Below are 26,160 nucleotides of genomic sequence, written 5' to 3'. Positions count from 1 at the left end.
ACAGGGATTTTAATGTCAGGAACATTAATGTTCCTTACCTCACAAACTCTTCCTACCCACAGCCCTTTGCTGCAGCCTCACATGGATGTGCAGCATCTCCCTGCAGAAGTCAAGTTGCATGTGAAGAGAGAAAGAACCTTTCTGAATCTCTCCAGGTTAAGCATGTGAATAGCACAGTGTGAATATGATGCAAACAGACAGGATCAATAAGCAATTTCCTTCATAAAACAGAGACCTTCAGTCAAAATGAGTTAAAATTTTTACCAAGTCACAACATATGAATTATTGTATATATATATAATCTGCCATCCTGTCCTCCTTGCCCACATGTCTCTAGCAGATACTTGTACAGATTCACCTTCCCTTGATCCTTTTTGTGTCTATCCCAGTCCGTGTGGACATACATGGTTAAACCCCGTGACAGTGCATCTGGGTACATCCACACATTGCATATGGGTATAAACCAGGATTCTCATCCCTTCAGTGCATATATGCACATGTCCCTCTTGTAGGGGATCACACCTGTGGGAACCCACCCTGTCCTACCTCACCAGGGACCTGATCTCCCAGTCTCTCATGGCTTAAGGACAGCTGCTCAGCCCTCAGTAATACTGCTAAGACCAGATTTCTCAGCTGCATAAATGATCCATGCACAAATCATGTCTCTCATGTAATTAAAAAAATCAGCCAGCATGGCCTCATGGGCCATGGCCATGTTCCACTTTGTCTCTAGGTCCATGAGCTCTGTCAGTATGATCTTGTGGGCTGTATCCATCACAGATCCTCCCTTCTCCTCAAGCCAAAGCCCAAGCTCTGTGCTCAGAATTCAGTTTTCACTCATATGATGACTGTTACCTTTTATAAAGCGATCCCATTGAGATTGAGGGATCATTGGGAAGAGCTGAGATGCTTTGGGTAGCTGTTTGGGTAGGGAAATCACAATCAGGTAGGACTTTTTCACTTCAGCTGCTTGGTTTGCTTTACGCCCTGGGTGTGAAACACAATATTTTGCACATGAACATGCCCATGTCCTCAGTGCTGGGGTGAGAGCTGCCATCCTCCTTGTGATTGTCACAGCTGGTGTGAATTGAACAGGAGCCAGGATAGAGCACTTAAGAAAGTCCCCACAGCCCCAGTTCTCCACAAACACAAGGGGTTGGGCCAATGCTGCTATCTGCTTCACAATTCTTTTTCTCCTGGTTTGGAGGTATGAAGTCCCATCCTCTTTGCTTTTACAAGATGTAAAGATGCTGATCCTCCTGGAAATCAGGTTACCATCACTGTGGGAGACAGCTTCCAGATCTGTTTGTCAGGGCTACTGAACCTTGCTTGTGTGTCCCAAGGTGAGGATTAATCTGTTAATGTTTGTAAAAAGCTATGTAAATGATCTGTATCACACTGACAGGTCAAGTACTGCATTGCTCACTGGCTGCTCTTCCTGACAGCTTAAGATATATGCCGAACAATGCCTACTCTTTCAGACAGTGTTTGCTGATGTGGTTTGACTGGCTTAACCCTCTCAGGATTTAGACTTACTGCTCCTAGCCTACTGATTGGATGATAAAGCAGAAATATGCAAAGCCAGTGCTTTTCACATAACCTAGAATTCCATACAGACATTTATTTATGCTTGTACAGGACCATGGACTCAAAGAAAACCTCTTGGATCTATTACAGTACATGTGCAGTTCAGGTCCTGCAGGAGACACGGGAAGCAGGGAGGGCAAGCAGAGCTCGGTGCTGTCCTTGGCTGTGGGCAGGAGGCAGCAGCAGAAGCTGCTTTTGTGAGCCACTGGCAGGATTTGGCCCTGCTGCACCTGCAGGAGCTGCAGGAGCTCGGAACAGCTTCAATAGTCGGCACAAGCTCATCCAAGAATGTGAATCCTACCAAGAGGAGGGTATGCTGGAAATTCAGGAACCTTTTTGTTCTGTGCTTATCACACAGATTGCAGCTAATATCAATTATTGAGATCAGGGTCTGACAGGGGTAGATATTGAAGAAATGATAACGGAAACAGCCTCTTGTGGAGAATTAAATTCTGAGTGAATGCAACTCCCATAATGAATTCTGCAAGCACACAGAATGCCAAAAAGATAGTAACTAATTTCACTGTCTACTTGACTAAATACTTGGTCCCAGTTATCAGAATTACATGTGGATCTTTATGTTGATTTTTGGTATTAATCATTAATACTTTCATTATCTTTAAAGCCTTTTGCATAGAGGATCACTTGCACAGATCTTTACTGATGTCTCTCTATGTAACTGTACTTTTCCTTAACTACCATGCTGCAGCATAATGCAGGGGCTGTTTTCTTTATAATATGTTACTATACAAGACTAGGATCAACGAAAGAATGGGACATCCTGAGAATCTTCATGGTTGCATGGTCTTGTTTGAGGCTACCGGAACTGATAACTTACTAGGTAGCTTATTTTCAGGGATTAACACAGGGCTGTGGGGTCTACACATAAGCCAGCAATTTGAGTGACCAGGTTACTACAAAGTATATTTTGTTTCTCTCACTGTTGCTCATCTGAGCACCTTTTGATTTCAAAGCCTAATCCGGTACCTAGTGGTCAGTGAGATTTGTACCACTGATTTCTTCCACAGCTGGATCACATCACTGGCTTATTTCATCTTCACCGGTACAAGTTGCTGTGGTATAAAATACAAATATACCTTGGCTTTGCGCTTTGTTTCTTTATCTGGGACTTACTTTCCATTCCTTTCCTCATTCAGATATTTATCTGCCATACACTTGGGGCTTCAGCAAATGTTCAGGGCATATCTCTGTACCTCTGCACAATGCCTTTGCACACACATCTCCACTGGTATCAGAATTGCTGCTCCACGGCTGGGTTATGTCCAAGATTTAGCACACCTCTTGTTTTGTTTCTCTCAAGCAGTCTGTTTGCCAGCCACAAAACTCCATGAAAATGATTGATAATGAAAGGAACTGATTTCTTCTTTCTCCTTGTAAAATGACAGCACAACTCCATTTTAGGTCTTTGTTTACACTTGCACTAAACAATGTGTATAAATGTACCCAGCTAGCATTGATCTAGCTGGATTAATCAACAGGCAGGGGAGAGATGGTAGGGCATCGGCTTTGGAGCACATCTAAAGGGTGTAGCAGGATTGTAGCTGTGGTTTCAGATAGCTGTTCCTGATGGGGCTGCAGGCCTTTTATTTTCTAGGAGACTTCTGCTCCCACCTGGCTATGTGGCAGCTACCTTGGGCAGCAGTCCTGTCACCGTAGCAGAGAAATAGCTAATGTCAATTATAAATGACTGCAAGTTGGAAAAGTTGAAACAGGATGAATTTATAAGCTTTGTTTGGGAAGTTTTAAATATCTTGTTTATTGTGCTGTTAAAAAAAAAGGTAAAATGTTTTTAAAAAAGAAGATCAATCATCTGTAAATCTTCCTTTGATGTGATGCCTAGTGATATTCTAGTGTTTACAGTTTTGACAGCAAAATGACACAAGAGAAAAATCAAAATTAGCATTTACAAGAAGTCAGGAATGAGAAAACAGAAGGAAAGCATCAGAGATTTGTGCTAACAGAGGGATTATGGCTTTCAAGGAAGAGCACTGTGCCATCTATAAAGCACAGTCATTTTTGCAAATCCCTGTTTTCCTGCTTGGCAATTACCACCTGGCAACAGTGAGGAAGGCAGCCCTTACACTGCTTTGACAAGGTGGCAATCATGTGCTTTAATAAAATGTTTAGTAGCTCTGCACAGCATCACCCTGGCAGCATAAGACTGGGGAGAGAGTGCTAATATGAGGGGAAGACAAAGACACAGTTTCTCAGAGCCAGAATTGTCCATGCTGACCAACTTCCCAACTGCAAAGGATGTCCCTGTGTCCATGAAGGTGCCCTTAGGACCTCATAGGCTCTGACTTCTCAGTCCCCACCTGGACCTCTGGCCACTCAAACATCCTTCCTGTGATAGGCAACAGCATCCACCAAAACTGTATTTGCAAGTGCAGTGTAGAAGAGTTTGCTCTTAACTGGCTGTGCAGCATACAGAAGGTGGCACATGTTGGTGAAGCATGGTGTAAATGCAGGTACCTATGAGGAAGCTATTCTGCTCTTAAATATTTGCAAATATCTGCATGTGGTGAAGTGCTGTGGATTTGTAAGTCATGCACATTTTCTCCTCAGTAATGTTTACTTTAGCCCCAGGGACAATGCAGAGTGTAGCTGTGACCAGAATGGATGACTTCATAAGAGGAGGGAACTTACCCAGCCTCACTGACAGATTTTTATGAAGGATTTCCCAAAGCCAGCCTGCAGCAGTGCATCACTACAGATACACTTCTGACATTTGTAGTTCAAGAAGCAGTGGTACTAAAAGTTAAACACTGCCAGTAAGTTTCCATAAAAAGCTTGATTCTTGGATTATTTCTGGGGGTTTCAGTGTAGCTGTGAGCTGTACGACCCTAAGCTTCCTCTTGGAAGGACTCAACCAGCCTGCATCTGTCTTCCTTTCCACCCCTGCCAAACAGAATGATCTGCAGCAGTTCTGCAAGCTCCAGGGATGCAACGACTGGAGAAAGGAACCTGAATTTGGAAGCAACTGGAAGAAAGAGACACATGAACTCAAGAAAAAATACTTAGGACTCCTTTGAATGTTTACTTTCAGAAATAGGCCCAAAAATGCTCCTGACAAATCCTTAACTTCCTAAAAAATTGACAAAGTTAATTTATTATCCATAAAATAGGTTATCCTTTTGGAAAAATTCCTGGAGTCTTTCTTATCCATGCAGAATAGATTGCCCAATATTCCTATGGATTCCGCCATAGGTCCTAGTCTGATTACAGGCATGATATGTAGGTAAGTGTAATTATGATATGAGCAGATTTTTGTGTCCCCAGGCAGATTTTAAAATAACAACAAGAGTATAAATATTGGATCTATGGAAAGAAAATCCATTATTAAAATCAGTCCACAAGCCAGTACTGTGAAAAGCTTTCTTCTTCAATACAGCTGTCAGCCCCGCTGAGATTTTAAATTGAAGTTTGCCTAGTGTAACTCTCACTTTCTATTAAAAAGCAAAGCCAGAAACATTAAACTTTTGTCTTGGGTTTTTAAAGTACAGGAAAGCTAATATAATTGCTGCACTAATGTAGAGTTATGAGCTTTTAGGCTCCCCAGTTTTTGGCAAAGAAGGGTTGCACCTCTTGATTCATGGAATAAGATATTTGCCAGTATAAATTTGCCATACTCTTCAGAAAAAAAAAAAAATCTGCGTCCCTTCCTCTCCTCTGGACCATTTGGCATGGCTCTCTGGTTTGTAACTGCCTGTGCTTCACTCCAGAGCTGGCTGCACTTCAGTCACTAATCACTTTGCTGAGTTTCCATGTGAATTATTGGAGTGTGCTTGACGTCTGGAGTTGTAAGGAAATGGGAACTCTGGTTCCAATCTCAGACAGCAGCTTGAAAGGCGTACAGAGAGGCAGAGCCAGGTCTGTGGCCCAGCTGAGGCAGTGCCCATGCCAAACTCAACAGAAAAAGTCACTGGGTGACAAAAGCTGTCTCCCCTTGGACCCCTGGCATGCACAGTATGGCTTTTGGTGTCAGCTGAAAAGAGTGGTTTGGAGGGTGACACAAAGTCCCTGTGAGGAGCACAAGGGTTGGATATGCACCTGTGTCAGTGAAGTTTGGACAGAGCTAAGGACTGATAGGACACACAAACTAGGACTTAGCTTGAATTGTTAAGCTAGACAGACTTGTGTGAAAGCAATTAACTGGCTGGGAATTCTTTGGAGAAAATTTACTTCAAACAAATAGAAATCTTTGGAAGGTTGTTTATGTATCAGGAGGAAATGGAGAGGAATTTTGTTTAAGGATGTTTTTATGAGTTGTGTTAACTTATTTTTATCCATCATTGGCATTTATTAACATTGGATTGACAAGGCAGTGTCATTATTAAGGCTTTACTAATCATCTTTAGCAAAGTAGTTAGCATAATAACAAAAAGAAACCTGCACTTTTTATTTGGTGGGGTTTTTGTGTCCCTCCTTGGAGTCTCTAGAGCCACAGATCAATTGCTAGTGTTTAGTGACCTTCTGCTCAAGAGTGTAGGGCCTGTGGGTGGGTCTTCTTCAATGGCTGGCACTTGCATAGTGTATAATCTGAGATGACACTGACCCTTTCAGCCTTATAGGAATAATATTCTCAGCACAATGAATTGTTCTTGAATGCTTTCTCCAGTGCACTGTTACATGCCCAAACATTTTTTTCATCTTGAGCATATGTCCAACATTTCCTCTCTGCTCTCTTTGTTGCATGGGTTTGATTGTAGCCAACAGCAAAGGTCAAAAGACATTTTACTGTTTCTATTTCTATGTTTCTGTAAAGCTGAATTAAATTGTTGGTGCTGCAAAGTGACTTCTTAAAAAGCTTATGCTGCAACTCTTCAACCAGTACAAACTGCAGATGAGCTGCATCAGTTTAAGCCAGAGGGTGCAGAGACAAAATGTGGTCCAAAGAACAGGGTGCTGATCTGGAAACCAAGAAAAAGGGTTTGTTTCTCTGGAGCATGGGCAGCTTCATGAATTTAGATAAAAAAATTTCATCTTCCTCTGCCTCAGGTTTTCTGAATGAGTGGTAGAGTGACACTTTATTTTTAAAGCACTTTGCACATTCAATTTTTGAGTCATGTAGTTTTTTTCCTTTCACATCTAACATTTAACAGTATGACTGATTAATCTGCACTACAGATAGGTTTTAAAATCATAATATCTGGGAATGCAATGGTATCCTGGAATAGGTTAATTTTTATTAGGTTTATCAGTGCCTGTGAGTATTTACTAGAAGATGCCCTTTCTCAGTCCAGATTTGTCTGTCAAGCAGCCTTCCATTTCTTTCCTACATAGTAAAGAAAATCCAAACATTTTCTTAGAGTATGAATGATTCTGATCAGCATTTTCAGGTTAACCTGAAATAATATTTAGCTCAGCCTTCAAATAGCTTTTGGAGAAGTTTGGCCTAAGTGGTTGGGGTGATTTTTAATCTTAGATTTTTTAAAATTTGTTAGAATTTCTTCAAATGTCATGAACTGAAAACGCCTGAATACCTCTGCTATGATTAGAATTCACTTCCCAGCTTGCTTTCCTGAGGAAAGTCCTTTTTCTCACCAGAGCCTGAAGAACAAGGCTACTATTTTCCATGGGTTTTAGATGGTCTTTGACCATAAGCTTTTTTTTCCACTAATATGGTCAGTTCTCCCAATCAGCTCATCCCAGCACTCCTTGATGCTGCCTTAGACCATGAAAGGGAAAGAAATGGATGATAATCTCGCAAGAGGATTGCCTGGCTTTAAAAATACAGGTAAAGCCAAATGGATACTTTACAAATGTGAGCAAAGTATTTTAATGGAGAAAGAATCAATCCTATAGGCATGGTATAACAGCAGCTGTAATAAAATCCAGCCTGTGTGAACATGCAGAACATCTTGGGCAACAATTCATAGCACATAAGGCTTTGTTTTGAAAACAAACTTTAAAGAAACGTTATCCACTCTACTGTTTCAGGCAAGTTGCTATTTATTTACTTTTCACACTGGTTCAGTGGGACTCAGTGCTCTCCCTATAAGGATTCTGGGACTTACACGCAATCATTTCCAATCGCCAGTTTTGCATAATTCAGATATTATGAATATTTTATTTATTGTTAGCAGCCTTTTTATTGCAAGCAATATTTTTAATGAATCCATTATATGTTTAAAAAAAGTCAGGATTAAACTTGGCTCTCTGTTCTGGGGTCATAAATCCAGATTACCTTTCTTTTTGGCAGTAATTTTACTCAAGGTTTTGTGAATGGAATGGAATGGAATTTGGAATTTGGAATGCAATGGAAATGGAATTTGACTTGGTGTCCATTGAAGAAAAATGTGGCAAAATATACATTCTTTTCTTGAAATCCTTGTGATGAATTGCCAATATGCTAGTGAATCCTCTAATACAAAAAGTCAGTGAAATTTGTGGCTTTGTTCTTGGTCTTATTCACATTTTATATGGTCACTGTTTTAAATTACTAGCACTACATTAGAGTATGTCAAGATGCATCATATAAACAGATACAATTTACCATGACCTTGAGACAATGTGATGTGTACATTGCATTACATTGGCCATCAAAGTATGTTCCTTATACAGCACAGTACCCACTGCAGACAGAGATTTGAGTTGTTAGGCATACAGACTTGGGAGACATATGCAAATAATCTCCCCAGATCTGTGGCCACATAAGTTGTATCTTTTTACAGAGAATTAGAAGAAGAAGTGAGAAAAAAGAACTGAACCCAACTGGCTCTGCCCCATAGGCAAGGTGAAATCTTTTGCTAAACCATGGAAACCTCTGCACCTCAGGAAGCACATGACTGTGATGGTGACCAAGCAGGGGAACAGGTTGCACAGAGAGGTTGTGGAGTCTCCATCTTTGAGATATTGAAAAACTCCCTGGACATCGTCCTGGACAACTGGCTGTAGGTGATCCTGCCTGACCAAGGGGTTGGGCCAAGTGACCTGAAGAGGTCCCTTCCAACCTCAGTCATTCTGTGACCCTGTGATACCCACAACTCCCAACAGCAAACATTTGCTATAGCAGTGGACCAGTGCACAAGGGTTAGGAGAACCAGCTCTTCCCATGTTATTTTCTTCACCGCCTGCCCAAATGGCCTTGCCAGAGCATTTTGTGAGTTAATTGTGACCTTTTCCCTCCCAAATCCCATTTCTCTCCTCTGCCACAGAGCTCTACCCCAAGTCCTGAAGGGGACATATGTCACCTTTCCCTTGTGTGTTCCCAAATGTGTTACTCCTGGCACAACCAGCCTCTTTCCCCAGGAGCAGGAACCCTGAACAAGTCAAGCTACCATCTCTCTTCCATGCCATGCTCACTCAGAGCATGAGCCAGAGAGGCAGCTGCTCCCATGGATCGAGGCCCTGACTCTCCTGGCTGTGCCAGGTTTGTGCAAATCGACCTTCAGCAACCCACTTCAACCTTCTGTTCTTCCTCCCTCCCTTTCTGATACTTAATACTGTTGTAATTTTGCAAGCTGCTTGGGCTAGGTATCATTCTCACTATCTGTGTCTGGTTTCTAGCCCAGACGTCAGCAGGGGTTGCTGCATGCTGCTGCAATAAAAATGACTAATGATGATGATAAAAGGTGTGGGAGTTGGTTGCCTGGAGTGTTACCCTACTTTGACAACTTTGTTTCAGAAACTAGCTTCTTCCTCAAATTATCTGCTATTTTATCTTATTACATCTAATATTTTACAACTGGCAAGGGATTTTTGCCTGCCTCCATTTTGGAGTGCTCATCCCAGGGCTTTGAAAGACGCTTTGAAATTTTCAGAGTTTGGATGGTGTTGCTGTGACAGTGCCAATAGCCTTCAGCATCAGTTGCAGGGTATTGGAAAGTCAGCTGCAACTGCATCCTAAAAGAGGCATTCAATAGAGAAGTGCTCTATTTTTAAGTTTGGGCTGATACAGGTAATAATTACACACAAAACAGTATGTGAAAAGAACATTATCAAGGTTGCACAGCTCAGCACTTGAAGCTAAGAAATGCTGTAAGCAAAATTGTCTCTACTCCATTAATTTGCCACCTTGCACAGGTGCATCAGTCACAGACTATTTTTGCGCAGGATCCGAGTCTCACTTGGTGTGCATAACAAATGACTCAGTTTGGGAGGTTGATACTTGATTTTCTTTTCACGGCATCGTTCAGACTCTGCTGTGAAAGCAAAATTATTCCCCACTGGGGCATTCCAGGGTGTTCCACCGTGTGGGCCTTTGCCACGTGCAAACACTGGCTAATTTCCATTTATAGCATCTTCATAACAATTTTGAGTATCTTTGCTCCCTAGTACAGCTGATAACCTAAGACAAAAAAAGGGCAAGATTACAAGTATCCATAATTGTGGGTGGCTAATGTAAATTTTTCAGAGGACTTGGCAGCACATCCTGCAGCTCCTATTACTTTCCTGTACACTACTGGCCAGTAGTTGCCACTTTCAGATGTTCCAATCCCCCAATCCCAAGGCAGGCTCCCAGAAACACAGACCAGGGGAACAGGTTTGAAAAGCACAGTGTGAGCAACTTCTCCTGTTCCTCAGAGCAGTGTCTCAGATTTGCAGACAAAAGACTGCTGTTCCTCTTCTCAGTTTCTCCTGACACCTTTAAATTCTCACCCAAAAAAAAATAAAAAAAAAAAAAAAAATAAAAAAAAACCACATTCTACAAGGAAACACTTTCTTTTTCTCCTCTTCTATAGCAAATGTGTGGTGCTCTGACTGAAGCTGGAATTTAGTGCTTTCTAAAGCCTACATGAATAGATGGAGGATGAATTCTTTCTGGATCGCCTTTAATTGTGGCATTTTTTGGGTGGTCTTTGTAAATTAATGAAAAAAATCCCAAATAATGTATTTTTAATAGCAAAATAAAGCCTTCTGCTGTTTAAATTTTCTTACTGAAAACTATCAATGTCATTTCAACCTATTGGAGTGCTGCAAGGATGCACCAAGCTAGGAAAGTAATTAAACAGGAAAATAAATTACCAGAGAAGTAATTTCTTTTATAAAACTTATCACTTAAAAATAAAGATGTTTTCAGACACACAGAACCTTCTTCAGAACCTATATCAAACCATCTCAGCCACAGTAAAATTGAAAATACAGTCCTTGCTTCAAGATGATGATATTTGAGTATTTCACAAAAACAGTTGTCGAGGTTTTAGATGGATTTAAAAAAAAAATTATTTACAAGTATCAGTCCTATAAACAGAAAAACTAGGTGGTTTTTTTTCCCAAAAAGTATTTTTCCTGAAACAAATGGCTGGTAAATATAATTTAAAGCCAAACAGTTGTAATTTTAAAATTATTTTAAAACCCCCTGAACACAACTCTCCTAAATCAGAAAGTGCCTGTTGGTTAGATTTATTGTGTCCCTTAATGTAGCCATAATTAATAATTAATTTTGGAATAAAGGTATAGATGGAAGTAAAAGTAAAGGAGATTTGAGGCTTTATAGATTTTTGGTTTACCTACACACTGAAAGATCTTTCCTAGAGAAACTCTACTTCTGTATCCCTCAGGCTTCTGAATGCTCTTCTGGTGCGCATTTGTTTTGTAAGGAGGGGTCACATCTGAGCTAAAGGTAGTTTAATCCATTACAGGGCAAATTATCTTCTGGCCTTGGCTGAACTTGGAGATATTATATAGCAACAAATTAATATAAATTTATGTCACTTTCCCTTCTCTTAATATTTCTTAAATGTCTTTGAAGCAGCTCAGTTTCCATTCCAACATGTAGTGGTGAGGGCAGATCTTCAAATTGCTTGTGACAGAGGTTATGTGCCTTCTGGCAGATAAAGGAGACCTGTCTTTCTCTGAGACTTGGATATTGCATTTTTTCCTTGTACAGGGCTCCAGTGTGTTTTGGTTCTTAAAAGAAAAGCCTGGAGATGCCCTTGAAACAGAAAAATAGGTCTGAAAATATAGAAATACTTTAGCATCTCATTCTTTCACAAAGCTTTTCCAGCAAATACTACTTTTATCTGGAAAAAGGTTGCAAATTTGAGGGCTTCCTCCAGATTTTACTTATTTGTTGGTTCACTTATTTATTTATATATGAATTTTCCAGATGTGCTCATGATAGATTATTATTGTTTTGCTTTGTTAACCTCAGTAAAGATGGGCGAAATACTGGAAGAGAGAGCTCTGGCTTCAAACTTCAAATCTTTATAATTTCTGGTGTGTGGTAGGTAGAAGTGTTAGCTTCTTTTCTTTTCTTTTCTTTTCTTTTCTTTTCTTTTCTTTTCTTTTCTTTTCTCTTCTCTTCTCTTCTCTTCTCTTCTCTTCTCTTCTCTTCTCTTCTCTTCTCTTCTCTTCTCTCTCTTATTTTCTTTTTTCTTTTCCAACAAAATGTGTCCTTTCTGCCAGCCTTGATATGTGTAAATGACAAAATCTTTTGAGTAAGAACAGTACCTCTTCAGCTCCCAGGCCAGACATTAATACCTGAAGCACAGAAAGGTTTTACCATCTGCTGCTTAAAACTCCTTCATACTAATAGAAAATTCAGAGAGAAAGGCAAGAAAAATAACCAAAAGCGGGGGATAGCCTCTGAACCAGGATACCACTAGACAGACTGGGATTTTTCAGTCTTGAAAAAAAATTGCTACAAGGATATGGTAAGAGACTTACAGCATTCTAGGTGGCCTGAAGAATAAAAGCCAATTACTCATTTTGTTCCAAATTGCCTAATGAGGAGTGAAAAATAACAAGTAGATACTTTTTCAGAACTCCCTTAATTATCTTTTGACCTCAGTGCTAGAGGACACTGTAGTGACATGTTCACTGAAGAGTCTGGATTGCAAAATACCAAAACAGAAAGAAAACAATATTGGGTACCAAAGTCAAAGGATAAGATGCTACTAAAAATAGCTGCATTCGTGCACTAATTAAACTACTGACTATTCCTGGGATAAAGTTGTTCCTTGCTTTTCATTTATTCAACCAATTTTTGTATTTATTCATCTTAAAGACTTTCTCGTTACCTGCTAAAATGAAAGGCAGCCCATGAACTCTGATTTCAGCGAGTGTGAGAGAATATTGTCACTAACTTCCAACAAGCCAGGATTTAATTTTCCTCTATGAGAGCAACAAATGGAAGCAGAAGCTGGACCATCTGACTTTTTCTAACAAAACTGAGCAATACTTGAACAAGTATATACTATGGAAATCAAAAGGTCTGAAAAGAAATAATGAGTATTTAAAAGGAGGGAAACTGCAGGTGTGTGCTACAGTACCACTGAGAGTCAAACAATTCTGCTTCTGAGCATTAGCGCTAAGCAACCAAGCAAGGTGCTGTGTATCAGGAAAATGGGTTGTGAACACAAAATAGGCCAGTCTAAACCACACAGAAGCACACAGAATTTTCAACACTCTTTAGGTTGCACCAGAAAATTACTAACCTCTGTACTTGTTAAATTTGGACTTTTGGTCATAAAAAAGTCGAAAAAGGTCAAAGAAGTCATAAATGCTTCCTCCAGTTGTGTTTTATACAGACTGTTAATTTTGATCTGTAACAATTCATTCTTCATAATCCAACTCACACTGAAAGGGAAAGGACTGTGGGTTAAAGGGTAATTTGCTCTCCCTTTGGTCAGGTTTTTTTTTTTTCTTCCACAATCTAGGAAACTAGGACTTGTGAAGCCTTATGAATCCTGATGTGGGAAGCCTTGCTGTAGGTGGAGGAACCAAAGGCTGTCAGTGAGTCTGGGGATGGCACTGCCTGCACAGCAGTAACAGCCTGGTGCTTGAGGATCATTATTCTGCTATGGATTATAGCTTTGTTTCTAAGATAAGGATTTTTGTACAGAAAATATTTGATTTCTCTACAATAGAGCTTAGATATCCTGAGCATATCAAGGCTGTGAGCAGTCCCAGAGACATAAACAAGGGGAGGGAAGAACTGTAAAACTGGCTTCAAGTCCTTTTCCTCCCCTGAGTTCTAAGCTGCCTGGGGGATAAAAACTGCTGCCAGAACAAACTGGATCAGACTCAAGGTGGAGAGCAGGATGAGCCCTGTAATACATTACTTATTTAAATTCTGCCCTCTCAGAGTAACCTCTTTGCTGCTGAGTGCTTCCCTTTATTCTGGAGGGGGTCTCACATTGCTGAGACCTTTGGAAATATCCTGACTGTAGTGCTATAAATAGCAAGTATTTCCCACTGACTAAAACCTGCAGCATAGCAGCAGTCTGATGTGGGTTTATTTTTCTGCTTGAGGACTACATAAGTGCTTGTGTCCTCTCTCCTCTGAGACATCCCTTCGCTTTAGGCACTGGTCCCTCTGCTCACTGCTGAGGAGTGTTATTGAACCTGGCTCACATTCCTGTTCCTTCTGATCCTTTTTTCTCTAATGAAAGACTTTCCCATGGGCACCTTTCCTAGTTTCCTCTCTCCCGTCTCTTATGGCAGGTCCTTGCTTTTCTTGGGTATACTGATTTCTACTGTTTATTAATTTCTGCTCATTCCATTTTGATTCCTCTGGTATTCATAGATACTGTGCACTTCCTGTGCACACTGCTGTGTCTGGATGAGCTTTTAGTCAAGTTTCTTATAACCCCAGAGCTTCTCTTGGCCTTATCTTGCATTTACATGGTGCCTTTCAGTTCCTTGAAATCCAACTCTAAGAATAAATGCAAATGTGATTACCAGCACCTGCTTCTCTGAGCAGGATCTTGACTGGTAACTGACAGCACTCTGTGTTACTGGAGTTTAGGAGGGGACAGTCCAGTAAAAACATCACAAGGATCAAGAGCAGATACAAAGTCGTTACAGAAGTGAGAAAATGTGACAATGTAATCCCTAGAAAAAGAACAGAGCAAGCACAAATGTGTGAGCCAAGCATGACTTCGTCCTGCACATCATAAGCAGCACTTAGTGCCCTGCTCAGCACCTTCCTTGGGGACTGACCAGGATTTAAGCCAAGCACCCAACTTCCCAAGTTTGCCCTTGGAGGAAAAAGAGGTTAGAAGTACGAGGTTAGAAGCTAACTTCTTATGAGGAAAGGAAAAAAACTGCATTTGTCTGTGATGTTCAAGTGAGGTTAAATCCTCGAGGAGCCTCCCCTCCCTGTTTGGTAATTCGTGCACTTGTTTGTGAGATAAGGAAAGGTGTCAGGTCCAGCAGCATCTGAACTCACACTCTGCTTTGTATGATTTCTGTGCCCTCTTCAGTTTGCTAATCAAAACAAGTTTCCGCTGTTTTTCTTATCCCCGGAGGGTGGAACTATCCTCAGAAAATTAAAGCTCTCTTATCTCTTAATGTGTCATCACAACTAATAGCCTGGGGACTGTAAACAAGTTTAAATATCAAAACAATTTGGCTGGTGATTGTCTGTGATTATGGATTAAGAATACAAAATTTGTGCTCACTGATATTCAAGGTAGATTGAAAACAAGGAGCCATATCCTCAGCTGATGTAAATGGAAGTGGCTAAGCTGAAATGGGAGAGGAAAACTGCTTTGTACCAGGTGAGCATCTGATCTTGGGAGGTTTTCAGAAGTTTCCATTCTTGTTTTTCAAGGTGCCAGATAATACATGACAGCACGGGGCTGATCAGGAGGAGCACTGAGGGCCCCCAGGAGAGCGTGGATGATCCTCCCCTTCTCTGAGTTCCCAGGAGCTCAGATTCTGCTGGCTGAGCCCTCCACTTGCAGCCTCTTTGGGGAGCTCATAAATAATGACTTAGAGGAGAAATGATTTAATATTACTAAACTTTTTCAAGATCAAGTCAAGGTGCCAGCATATCCAAAAACTGTCAGATATGTCAGGGCAGGTGCTTTGGGAGGGGATGTGCTTTGTATCTTTGATGTGACAAACATACTGCAGTAAATTCTCAAGCACACACTTGCTACTGCCTTTTCCAAAGCCCTGCCATCAAGCCATCACCTTTAGATCAGTCATGCTGAGTGACGAGATGCAAAAAGATCTTTTGCTAGAAAAGCTTTCCTGGTTCGTTGGACTATTTGCAATGGCAGTGATGTGCAGCATGTTCCCCAGATTTGGGGAGATGGTAGTGGGTGTATTTCATGGCACAGCTGAATTTAAAACTTTTCCTGTTAGTGTGTTCCTCTTCTGGAAATATTTGTGAGGCCTCACTTTTGTTACGGACCATTTTCTGCTGTAGGCTGAATAACCTATTCTTCAAAGAACACCACAGATGAAAAAGTGAGGCAGAGAGAGAATAAGTGGATTTCATGTAGATATATATGAAGTCAGCAGAAGTGCAAGGAGATGAATAGTGCAAGGAGTGTCCTAACCACTGAACTGTCCTTGTCTCCCATGTGCAGTGCAGAATACGCAGAATATTTTTCTTTTAATGGATAGCTTTTTGGAATACATATCTTTTCAAAGCCTGATGTTAGGTTAATGATGAATCTTACAAAATGAAGTAGGAAAGACATTCATTTTGATGTGGCAGGAAAGTGCTTTCCTAATGAGGTAGTAATTAAATAAGAAGGATAGTTATTTTAAAAAATGAAAAATTTAGTGTTCTCTAGCCCTCCTATCTCAGCAGTTCTAGCAGTGGTTCTGGGTAAGGAAAAGGAATGTTTCTGTCAAGCATGAAGTACCACCAGAAAAATATGAAAGGAAAAATGTGTCATAAGAATTATAAGAAATATTAAATAATGTCAAATAAATGAAATCAGTTTCTAGAAGAGAATAATAAAGACTGAGAAAAGGTACTCAGAAAGCCAGATGACTTTTCTATTTTCTTAATTGGGATAATTATGCTAAAGCTGACAGCAAGTATTTCCCCAGTAGCAAAAAACACCCACTAACACCAGCCAGCAAAAATACCGCTCTGAGCATGAGATCTGTGAAGGTTAAAGGCTTGAGTCTGCCATTAGGAGAGTGCTACTCTTCTCCCAAGGTCAGTCCTTACATATGGAGAAGTAATTTTGATTCTAGTCTCCTCACTGTACAAAGTCAACACTTACCTTGATTTCAACAGTGCTATATTTGGCAAAGTACTGATATAATTGTATTTGGTCCCAGCCATGTCCTGTTTGAATGTTAAACTCCTCTTAATCCCAAGCCATTGTGTGCTCCCTCTTGTGTCTTAGGCCAGGTATAAAACAGAGAGCAGCACACACCCGCTGGAGCAATCCCTCCAGGGAAATCTGTGTTGCCAGTGCCCACACTATGTGTGTTTTGGGGGTTTTGCTTCACACCAGCTTTTGTCTGGATCCCTACTCCCATGGGCTGAAACCACTTTTTTGGGTGCAGTTTCATCAAAAAAAAGCTGCAGTTTATGCAGTCCCAGGATGCACCATAGTGTGAGCCAAATACAGCACATGAGCACATAGAGACAACCTCCAACAAATCACACTATGCATCAGCCCATGTGTAAACCCTCAGCTGCTGATGCCCCCTTGTTCATCATGTTCCAGCCACCAGCTTCTCTGTGCATCATATTTCATTGCATCACACTGAGGACTTCTCCCTCAGTTAAGGCCCCTTGGAGGGACAGAAATAACCTGGCAGTCTGATTCATGTCACCTGAATTGAAACCATGCACTATCTCCTTGCTAATAAGTATAACTTGCAAAGAGGAAAAATGTGATTGTACACCCTCAGATCAGAGACTGTGCAGCCCAAGGACCTTTGCCTTTCTCATTAGCCAGTTTAGGGTGCCTGAGAGAGACTTTAATAATAAGGCAAAAATGTGATGGTACTTCCCCAGAATAATTTCTTAGCTTACAGAAAATTCACAACTCAAGGATTTGCTAAGCCAGAGGCTTTGTCTCTATATCTAATAGCTTTTGATATGTCTCCTTCATTTGTGTGAATTATTTAGCTACTTTTTAGGTTGATGTTAATTTTGGGATCTAGTGTTCTGCAGGAGAGAATTTGATATTGACTTCGTGCTGCACAGTTTATCAAGAAAAGAATGGGGATGCTAATAACAGGAGATCAGATGCTGCCTTCTGTTCACATTAATCCTGGAATCAGAATTTCCTAGTGCATGTAGTGCAGGGTCACCATGCCAAACTGAAGAGTTCCAGTGGCTGCAGAGCAAAGCCACCCCAGCTGGGTCTCTGTACCACTCTGTGGGTTTTTGGTGTGAATGGGAAACTCTGCCCAAACCACGGGATGCAGAGTCAAATTGTACCTTCTCTGGCTTTTTTCAAGCCAGAAATGCTTGACCCACAACATGTTTGGGCATGATCGTATTTCTGTGGGAACCAGAGTACTGAATCAAGAGTGTTCAGCTCTTGTGGGATCCAGCCAGAAAGAATTCCACTCTCTTCTCAAATCCTTGCATTTTAGGCCTGGAATTTTATCAGACTATATTTGTAATCCTACTTGATTTCTCAAATAAACAGTGAAATGCAAACAGTTGGCCAGAGGGAAAACTTTCCAGTTACTGAAGGGGAAAAGAACACAATATCCAAATGACTCATGGCTCTGTGGGTGAAGTAATGGCTGCATGTCATAGCCTAGGATGTGAGTTTGTGGTCTGATGCCACATGGAGTGGATGCACTTAGGTTGTGACGTTAGTGTAAATGGCTTTGGTAGGACCTCTCTGATTTCTCAGAGACAAGTTGCTTGTTAAGATACCACTGACTGCTTAGTGGCAATTAACAAGAAAAGGAGGACATGCACTAGATGCAGCCAAACCCTCCTCTGGACCCGAGCTGGAGCAAATACAACAAAACCTTTCTGCTGCTAGAAGAGATAGGGATGCTGCAGAAAGAGTTGGAGATGGCTGTGCCTGAAGGAACTCTGGAGACAAAGTTTCTGAAGGCTGGAAGGGAATCTGGAGAGGTACAGCAGGAGCCTGTGTATGTACTGGTGCCTATGAAGTTTTGCTTTCCTGGGGCAGGATATCCAAAGACCTTCTGGATGATCATGCTCTGATGTTTGATGCTCTGATATTTGATGACCTACGCCTTCATGCCCCCTGCTCCCACTGACTGCTGTCTGCTGTGGGTACTCGGGTTTTTGACTCCCTTGTTATTTTTTCCTCTGATCCACTGGTTACAATAAGACACGACACGTAAATACTAATACAAGTGTAAGTACAAAGGCCTCTGCAGAGCCCAACTTCTTCTTACTTGCCACTAATCACTTGTACCTGCTGGGAATCAAACACTTCTAGGAAGTTGCCAGAAGTCACTCTCTGTCCTTTATAGGAGCAACTTGCAGATGTATAAAAATACAGGTTGTTTTGTCTGGATCCTCAGTTCTTCCTCTCAGTCTCTCCAATGCAGGATTTCCTCACCTACCCCAGTGTTTTCTATCTTTTCAGTACTCTGGCTGCTGCTCTGTGGCTGTGAAGTGCAGGGGCAGCTCAGAGGAGCTGCAGGTCAGGGCTCTCCTCTGGTGATACCTGCCAGAGGGGACATGCCCACAGAGGTGGTGGCCAGTTCTTGGGGAGCCCTCACCTCCCCGAGTATATGCACTGCCTGGGGGGTACTGGTTTTGCTCTGAGTTAGTGGAGGTAGGAATGAGGGTCCAATAAAGAACCAAATCAAATCCCTCTTTTAGGCAGGAGCTGTTGGGGAACAATTTTTTTTTCTACATCCTACCTGTTTCCTGCTGCAGAAATATGATGGGATATGGGGTTTGTACCTTAGAAGACAGCAGCAGGGCTTTGCCTGAACCCAGATCTTGGCAGATCAGTTGGCGCTGGGAGATGAGCCAACCTTTTTCAGTTTTCTGGGACACTCTGGTTTGCCCATGTGATTAAAATTTGCAGTGTTAGATAAACACAGATAAATATGTATCCATTTCTAATTTGAATGTTTACAATCATGTAAACAATCAGATGTTTACCCATTTTGGGAAGACTAAGGGAGCTTCTTTGTTTGCAGCTTCAGCTGCGCTGAGAGTCAGGGCTTGTCCCACATTTAAGAATCTTCTTTTTTTAGGCTGGGGCTGTTGCTTGGGAAATGGCTGTATTCTCCCTGCAGGCAGATCGATACATTTCAGCTCACTGCACTGCAAGTAACTTTTCATCGTACATTAAGAACGAGGAAAATAAAAGCCAAGATGGATGTTATTTTGGTTTTGCTTTTATTTTGAATTATTTATTAAGAAGTCACTGCTGTCTTCCTTCTCATCGGGAGACAAAATGCCTTTCTCTTTAATGATTTTTTTTTCCTAGTAAAAAAGAAGCAAGGTCTTCCCAGTTTTATTTCCCTCACTTGCTTCTTGGTACTGAAGTATAAATATGGGGTCTCCACAGTGTGGCAAGATGATCTGCAGTCCCAGGGCAGGCAAAGTCCCCACTGATGCTGGAGGAGTCACATTTCTGACCAATTTTATAATGACATAGCAGCTGAGTTATGTGTGCTAGGAGTGATTGCTGGCACATAAGCAGAGGGTTGTGAGTAAACCACAGAATATCTGAATTATAATTTTAATTATTTACTAAATAACTAATGAAAATACTATTCCTTTTCAAGTGAATTCTTAATAAAATGTGTTATGGGGCAAAAATTCTGCTGTTGGCTCCACGGTTAATACGAGTTTCTATACTCACACTAATAATCCATTTTAATGTTTTTGTTCCTAAATCCAGGTTATTCTGAAGGGAAGGATAAAGAAACTGGCCACCAAGATGGTAATCACTAGTGGAAATGAAGAAGATAAAGGCAGTCAAGAAAAGGAAAGCAAAGAAGAAACCATCTTGGCAATGCTTGGAATTATTGGGACAATTCTGAACCTCATTGTGATCATTTTTGTGTATATTTATACAACGTTGTAAACTAGAAGGCATGCAAATAGACCAGATAAAACGGCCATTAAGAGTGACAACAAACATTGCTGACTATTGACAAGTTCTTTAATCAGAATTGACTCTGTATTATATTAACACATCATAAAAGCACTGCCTGAAGGCAGCGAAGACTGAAGCACAATTAATTTAACAAGACTTTTTCACACAGTAATAAGCTTAACTCTTCTCTCCTGCCCTCTCCCTTTCTGTTTGGTTTTCAGTTTGGGGGAGAATGACTGCAGTTATATAAGTTGTAGCTTTGAAGAAATCCACCAGGGATAGGTTGTTTTAACGCAACTAAAAAAAAAAAAATATAAAAAGGAAAAGAAAAAAGAGAAAGGAAAAAAAGGAAAAGAAAGAAACTGTACACTATATATAATAAGAAATGTATGCTGTATACTCGCAAAGATTGAACTCAAAGATAGCTTCATAGCACAGATCACGTGTCTGTAGGTCAAATGGGTTTTTCTCTTGGTTTTTGCTTTTACTTACATTGGATCCGACAAGCTTTTTATTTAGAATGAACATATGGTGCAATCATGAAAAAAACAATTCCATTGAGCAAGGTCTGCCTAAACCTGATAAAATGTTGGGAGAAATACATTACATGGTTATTTTTCCTTTCTCATTTGCTTAACGTCTGTGTCTGTTCATACCAATGTTTATAAATATATATTTTTAATAAATGTGCTATATTTTTAGCATGAACCAAATATTTGGAGACACTTGTATTCATGCAGCTAAATTTTGTTTGATGAAGTGCCCCTTTTGACAATGGATGTTATTTTTCTCGGCAATTATACAGCAGCCTTGTTTGCAGCCCTCTCACTGAGGTCTGAAGCAAGCTCACATCATGCTCACATGCATGACTTGAAGTTGGAATGTCAGCTGAAAAGCATTGCTGCTTAATATGGGAAATAGCAAAACATTGTAAGGTGACCTTTGGAGACTGGTTGCAGAAAGAAGGCTCTCTTTATAGTTAAAAAAAGAAAAAGCAAATTAAAGGAATACTGAGGCATCTCACAAAATATTGTAAAATTCTTGGAATTTATGGCTTTCAGAATCTGGTCACGCTCTCTAAGTACTTGTGCTGGGAGAAGTGGGCAGAGGTTTATAGAGTTGAAAAGAGAAATTTATAGAGCCTATAGTGAGGGGCTTAAGTGAAATCCAGATTGTAAATACAGGGTGTATTTTAAATGTGAGGATCATTAACTGTTTACGCTTCTCTGACATGTGCTTTAACTGAGTTGCAGTGAAAGTGCAGTGCAGTGAAATTCGCTGACTTGTGTTTTTGACAGGAATGTGCAATGATGATGATCACCATTTTTCTTCAGAGTTCAGTACCTATAAATATACGAAGCATTAAAAATATGAGACCTCAATTCTGCCTCAAGCTGCCTAAGTACATTGCCCACTAACTCTGATAGATCCTCTTAAAAAATAGGTCAATTAATTGTTTACTGACTTGTGGTTTGGATTGCATCCTCAGATGCACAAGGAGAAATGGTATTGAAGTCAGCTAGAGCTGTGAAAATTTTGACCCTAGAGTTTCATTGATTTTAGGGATCCTATCTGTCCCTCTGGAATCAATAATGAGGTTTTCACCATTTTTGAGAGTCTAGGAAAGAGCTCGAAAATACAGAATTTCCATGCAGGATATAAAAGAAAGCCTGAGGGACACCTCTTATAAACAGAGGTGTTTAGTGTCTTATGGTACCATAGAGTTAATACAAAACCATTAAGAGTAGAAAAAAGGTCAGTAAATAAATTACAGTGAACTCCAATATGAAGACTGAAGGAAAGCAGAGCAAGAATAATCTCTTGTTAATGAAAACATGACAGGGTGAGAGAGGTGAGGAAATGAGCAGAGATTTGAAGTAGAAAACAGCACAGAAAGCCAGTGCCGTGCATGCCAGCATGGCTGTGAAAATATTTGAATTTGTACAGTGCTGGTAGAGCTGCAGGTCTCAGAGAGGACAAGAAACTATAGTGGTGCAGGACAGTCTAGCACAGTGAAAGTGATTTTGGTTTTTAATTTATAGTTATTTATTGATAATTCTAAGGAATCAGCAAACTCTAGTTTTTGATCAACCTAATGGCTAAAAAATATTTTATTCCACTAGGCATTTTTTTCTTCTTTTTAAACTGCTGCTGCTCACAACCTGTGGCTTTGAGCACCTGCACATGCTCGAGGCACCAGTCTAACTTCAGCCACCCTCTTGCCTGCCAGGATCTTCTCTGCAGATATTTCTCTTTAACTTCTCCTTTTACAGCAAACACCACAGCAATCTGCCTGAGGCTCATGCTCATCTTCTAGAGGGGCAGCCTCTGAGTCAAAGGATGAAATCTCATGCCAGATACTTTGCCTCCCTCTGCATCAAATGGTAATACCTGTCATCTTGTGGGCATGAAGATGCTTAATGAATCAAATTTCATGAGGGTTCCACTATTATCACAAATTAAACCTCTGCTTTGGAAAACAGCATAGGACACCTCACCCAGTAAAGAAGGAACTTTTGTTGCTCAGCACAGTTGCACTTATTCAGACATGGGCCAGCACCTTCAACAAGACAGGTATGGCAAATAGCCCAAATCAGCTGAAATGGTGGATCAAGAGCCTAACAATTCCATGTTCTCTCTGCTGTACTTTGCCTGTTAGTCTTGATGTAGGCAGTGTGTCCAGGTATACTGTCACCCTGCACTGCAGCAGCTGTGTGCACTGTGCTTTGCCATGGGATTTCTATTCCTCTGAAAGAGGAAGAAAGGTTTATCCCATTCCATAAAAAGTTCAACATTTAATATTTTAATTTTACAGGTTTCTGTTCACAGATATTTCTAGAAATATCCTGGGGCAATTTCTTCTTAAGTAGATTCCTTAAGTATTCATTTAAATAAAAATGAAGAGCTTCCTTTGAGGGCAATTTCTTTACCTTTCATTTGGTATTCATGAACACTGATAGGGGGAAAGTATGTTTTCAAGAATGACAGTGGAAGAGGAATATTTTATACAGAGATCTGAATGTGTGCCTACCCAGGCAGCTGTGGGTGGCCCTGCTCTTGGCTCAGTGACAGTTGGAGCCAAATTCCCCTCATGCTTTTTTATGTGAGCAGTTTTCAGCATGCAACTATAGGAAATATTCAACTAGGTAATATATATGTCATAGATACCTTATAGTCAGTAACTGCTCTATAAACAGTTGAATAAACCTTCTCATGACAAGAGCTGAATGGTAAATCTGCTTTGACAAGGAAAAATCCAACAGTATTACTTTGGGCTTGACTTTTATGTAATGCAGTTTCCAAAGTAAAATTTTTTAAAAATGAGGTATTATTCCATTAGTGATGGGAACTTTCATCTTTGCATTTGAGTAGAAGGAAATTAACATCCAATGTCATAATAAGATACTAAAGCATCACCTTTTGCTTCAGGCAGCTAAGAATACAATTACATACCCTCTGTAATTTGATGGTTTGTGTCATGGGAATGAAAAGTATTTTCATGAGGTGACAGAAAGATGACACTGTCCCTCAGTATCTGTTGTGTTGGCTGGTGAATACAGAAGACTTTCAAGAAGGGAGAAGATAAAACTATTTATTATGCACACAACAGGATCAGGAGACAGAAAACAGGCAGGTTATTGCCCTCCAATCTGGTTCTTACAACTGCATTGAAAACTTAATATCTCAGGAACCACAACCTTGTACAGGAATGTATCATCCTCTGTGTTGGCTGCCAGGGCAGTCCTTGCAGTTATGTCCCTTCTGCTCCTTCCACCTGCACCTCTGCAGCTGTGTGTGACTCATTGTGCCTAAGGAGAGTTTGAACACAAACCCAGCCTGGCAGCCTCTGGAAGCAATTGTTTTGTTTTACTGAGGTGTAATGATCTACTATGGGCCTGAGTTTTATTATTTTAAGGACGGTCAGTAATCATCATCATGTTACTGTCTGATAATCTTGGGGATACTTCACTTTGTGAATTCCCAGACAAATCCCACCCCTGGCCTACAGGTAAAATTTTGATTAAGTAGGCATCAAAATACAAAAGAAAGCTTCAGTTACATCACAACCAGATTTCAGTATGAAGCATTGTTTAAGTCCATGTGTCTTATATTTCCATTTAATCTATACTCTGAAGCTCACCCCAAATGCCCCAAGATCTCACCTGTGTCAAGAGGTCTAATCTCTTCTTAGTCAGAATTATAACTTCTGTGTGAATTATGGCATATGCAGAGAACTTGGCCCACAGAGGGAAAGGATAAAAATTAGCTGAATTAAAACTCCAGAAATGCAGCGCTTTAGAATTTACTAATTAGTTTGAGGTCTAGCCAGAGTACTTTGTATCTGGATAGCCAATATTTTGGAGAAAAGATATTATTGTTCCTTGGAAAGTTCCTGGAAGAAATATGTCTAATTGAAAGAAAGAACCTCATTGAAAATATTTCAGCAGCAGTGCTCCAAAGAAAACACTGACCAGGACTCTGAGTGGCTTGCTTCCCAAGAGAACTGTTTGGCAGCCCAGGAACATAGCGCACACATATGTAAGCACCTCTTGTTTACTGAGAGGCTTTGTCTTCTTTGGAACAGAATGCACAGATTTACAAATTTATGAAATAGCACATTATGCAACATCAACAACAAAAAAATTCTGTTTACGTTTATTTCCAGCAGATACACTACAGACACCTCACAGAACCTGCACAGCTTCCATGCCTGGCTGTCTGTTTTGGAGGCTCATCCCAGAAGGTCTTATAAACTCAGCATAGCTTTATTTCCCCACCACTGATCCAAGAGAAACAAAACCTATTCAGTGTGGAAACCTCCACACCAGACTGAAATCCCACATGCTTCCCTATGCATTTATCTGCAGATGAACCATCTGGTATCCAGTAAGACTTTCCGTGTCTCGGGCATTAGGTTTGCTTATCTGCATTTCACCGGGGGACTCAGACAGTGAAAGGCAATTTGTAAAGCTGAAAGCACCCAACTGTTTCCAATGATCCAGCTTTTCATAGTGGAGCTGTCACCTGGAAAGTGCCTGTTCACCATCCTTCTTGTATGGTCCCACACTGACACAGCCTCTGTGACACCCAAGGGCTGGGGCAGGGCTGTAACTGGCCCACACAGCCGAGAAAGTGTGCAAGTGTTCTGTGCAAAAGCCTGGATCCCAGGTCAAGCTCTGTAGAGTGAAGGGACATCCTGCCTTGTTCATAGAAAGGCACTTAGCTATGCCCACTGGGATCCCTTCTTCTGCAACCAGTCCCAGTTTAGCTGAAGGTGACCCATGAGCCACCCTGAGCCTCTTGTGGCAGTCCCAGAACTTCCTTTCCCCCTGAGGGAAGTAAACAGCTCTGGACTTTCCTAATCTCCTAGAATAGGGAACAATGTCACTCTTGCATGGCAGAAATAGCAGCAGGGGCATCCATTTCTGGATTTCAAGGACAAGGCCACCTGCCAAGGGTGCTGATGGAAACCCTTTTCCTGCCCATCATTCCTCATAGTCTGGGAAATGCAAGTTTATTACCTGGACTCCAGGTTCTTCTCCACAGACTCAGTCACCATTTAGACTGAGGCAGACTTTTATGAGGCAGACTTCTGAGCCAAGTCTTCAGAAACGTATTAAATGTCATGAAACCTTAATCTGGCCTTGATATTGTGAAGGTGTCACCATAACAAGCCTTGGTCATTGTCAGTCTCTGTCAACAAAGTATTAAGGGACAAACATTAGCAAGGGACACCATATGAGAGCCATGGGCAGCCAGAGGTAAAATGCACTGTGGCTGCTTTCCCCAACATTTACCTTCTTGAGGAGCAGTAGTGTTATGGTGGATTGATATTGGTGGTGGG

General features: G+C 40.8%; 1 protein-coding gene across 1 annotated transcript in view; it reads left to right on the top strand.

Annotated features, from left to right (window-relative positions):
• The window catches only part of TUNAR (transmembrane neural differentiation associated intracellular calcium regulator), a 61,480-nt gene extending 41,132 nt beyond the window's left edge, over positions 1 to 20,348 (top strand). Inside the window, exon 3 of the mRNA XM_083863370.1 lies at positions 20,118 to 20,348. Within this exon, the coding sequence (XP_083719496.1) occupies positions 20,118 to 20,303 (186 nt within the window). The 3' untranslated portion in view covers positions 20,304 to 20,348. The remainder of the gene's footprint in view (positions 1 to 20,117) is intronic.
• The last annotated feature ends 5,812 nt before the right edge of the window (positions 20,349 to 26,160 follow it).

This window comes from Zosterops lateralis, assembly GCF_965231275.1.
Source record: "Zosterops lateralis genome assembly, chromosome: 6".
Lineage (NCBI taxonomy): Eukaryota > Metazoa > Chordata > Aves > Passeriformes > Zosteropidae > Zosterops > Zosterops lateralis.
This window is presented reverse-complemented; position numbering and strand designations above follow the sequence as displayed.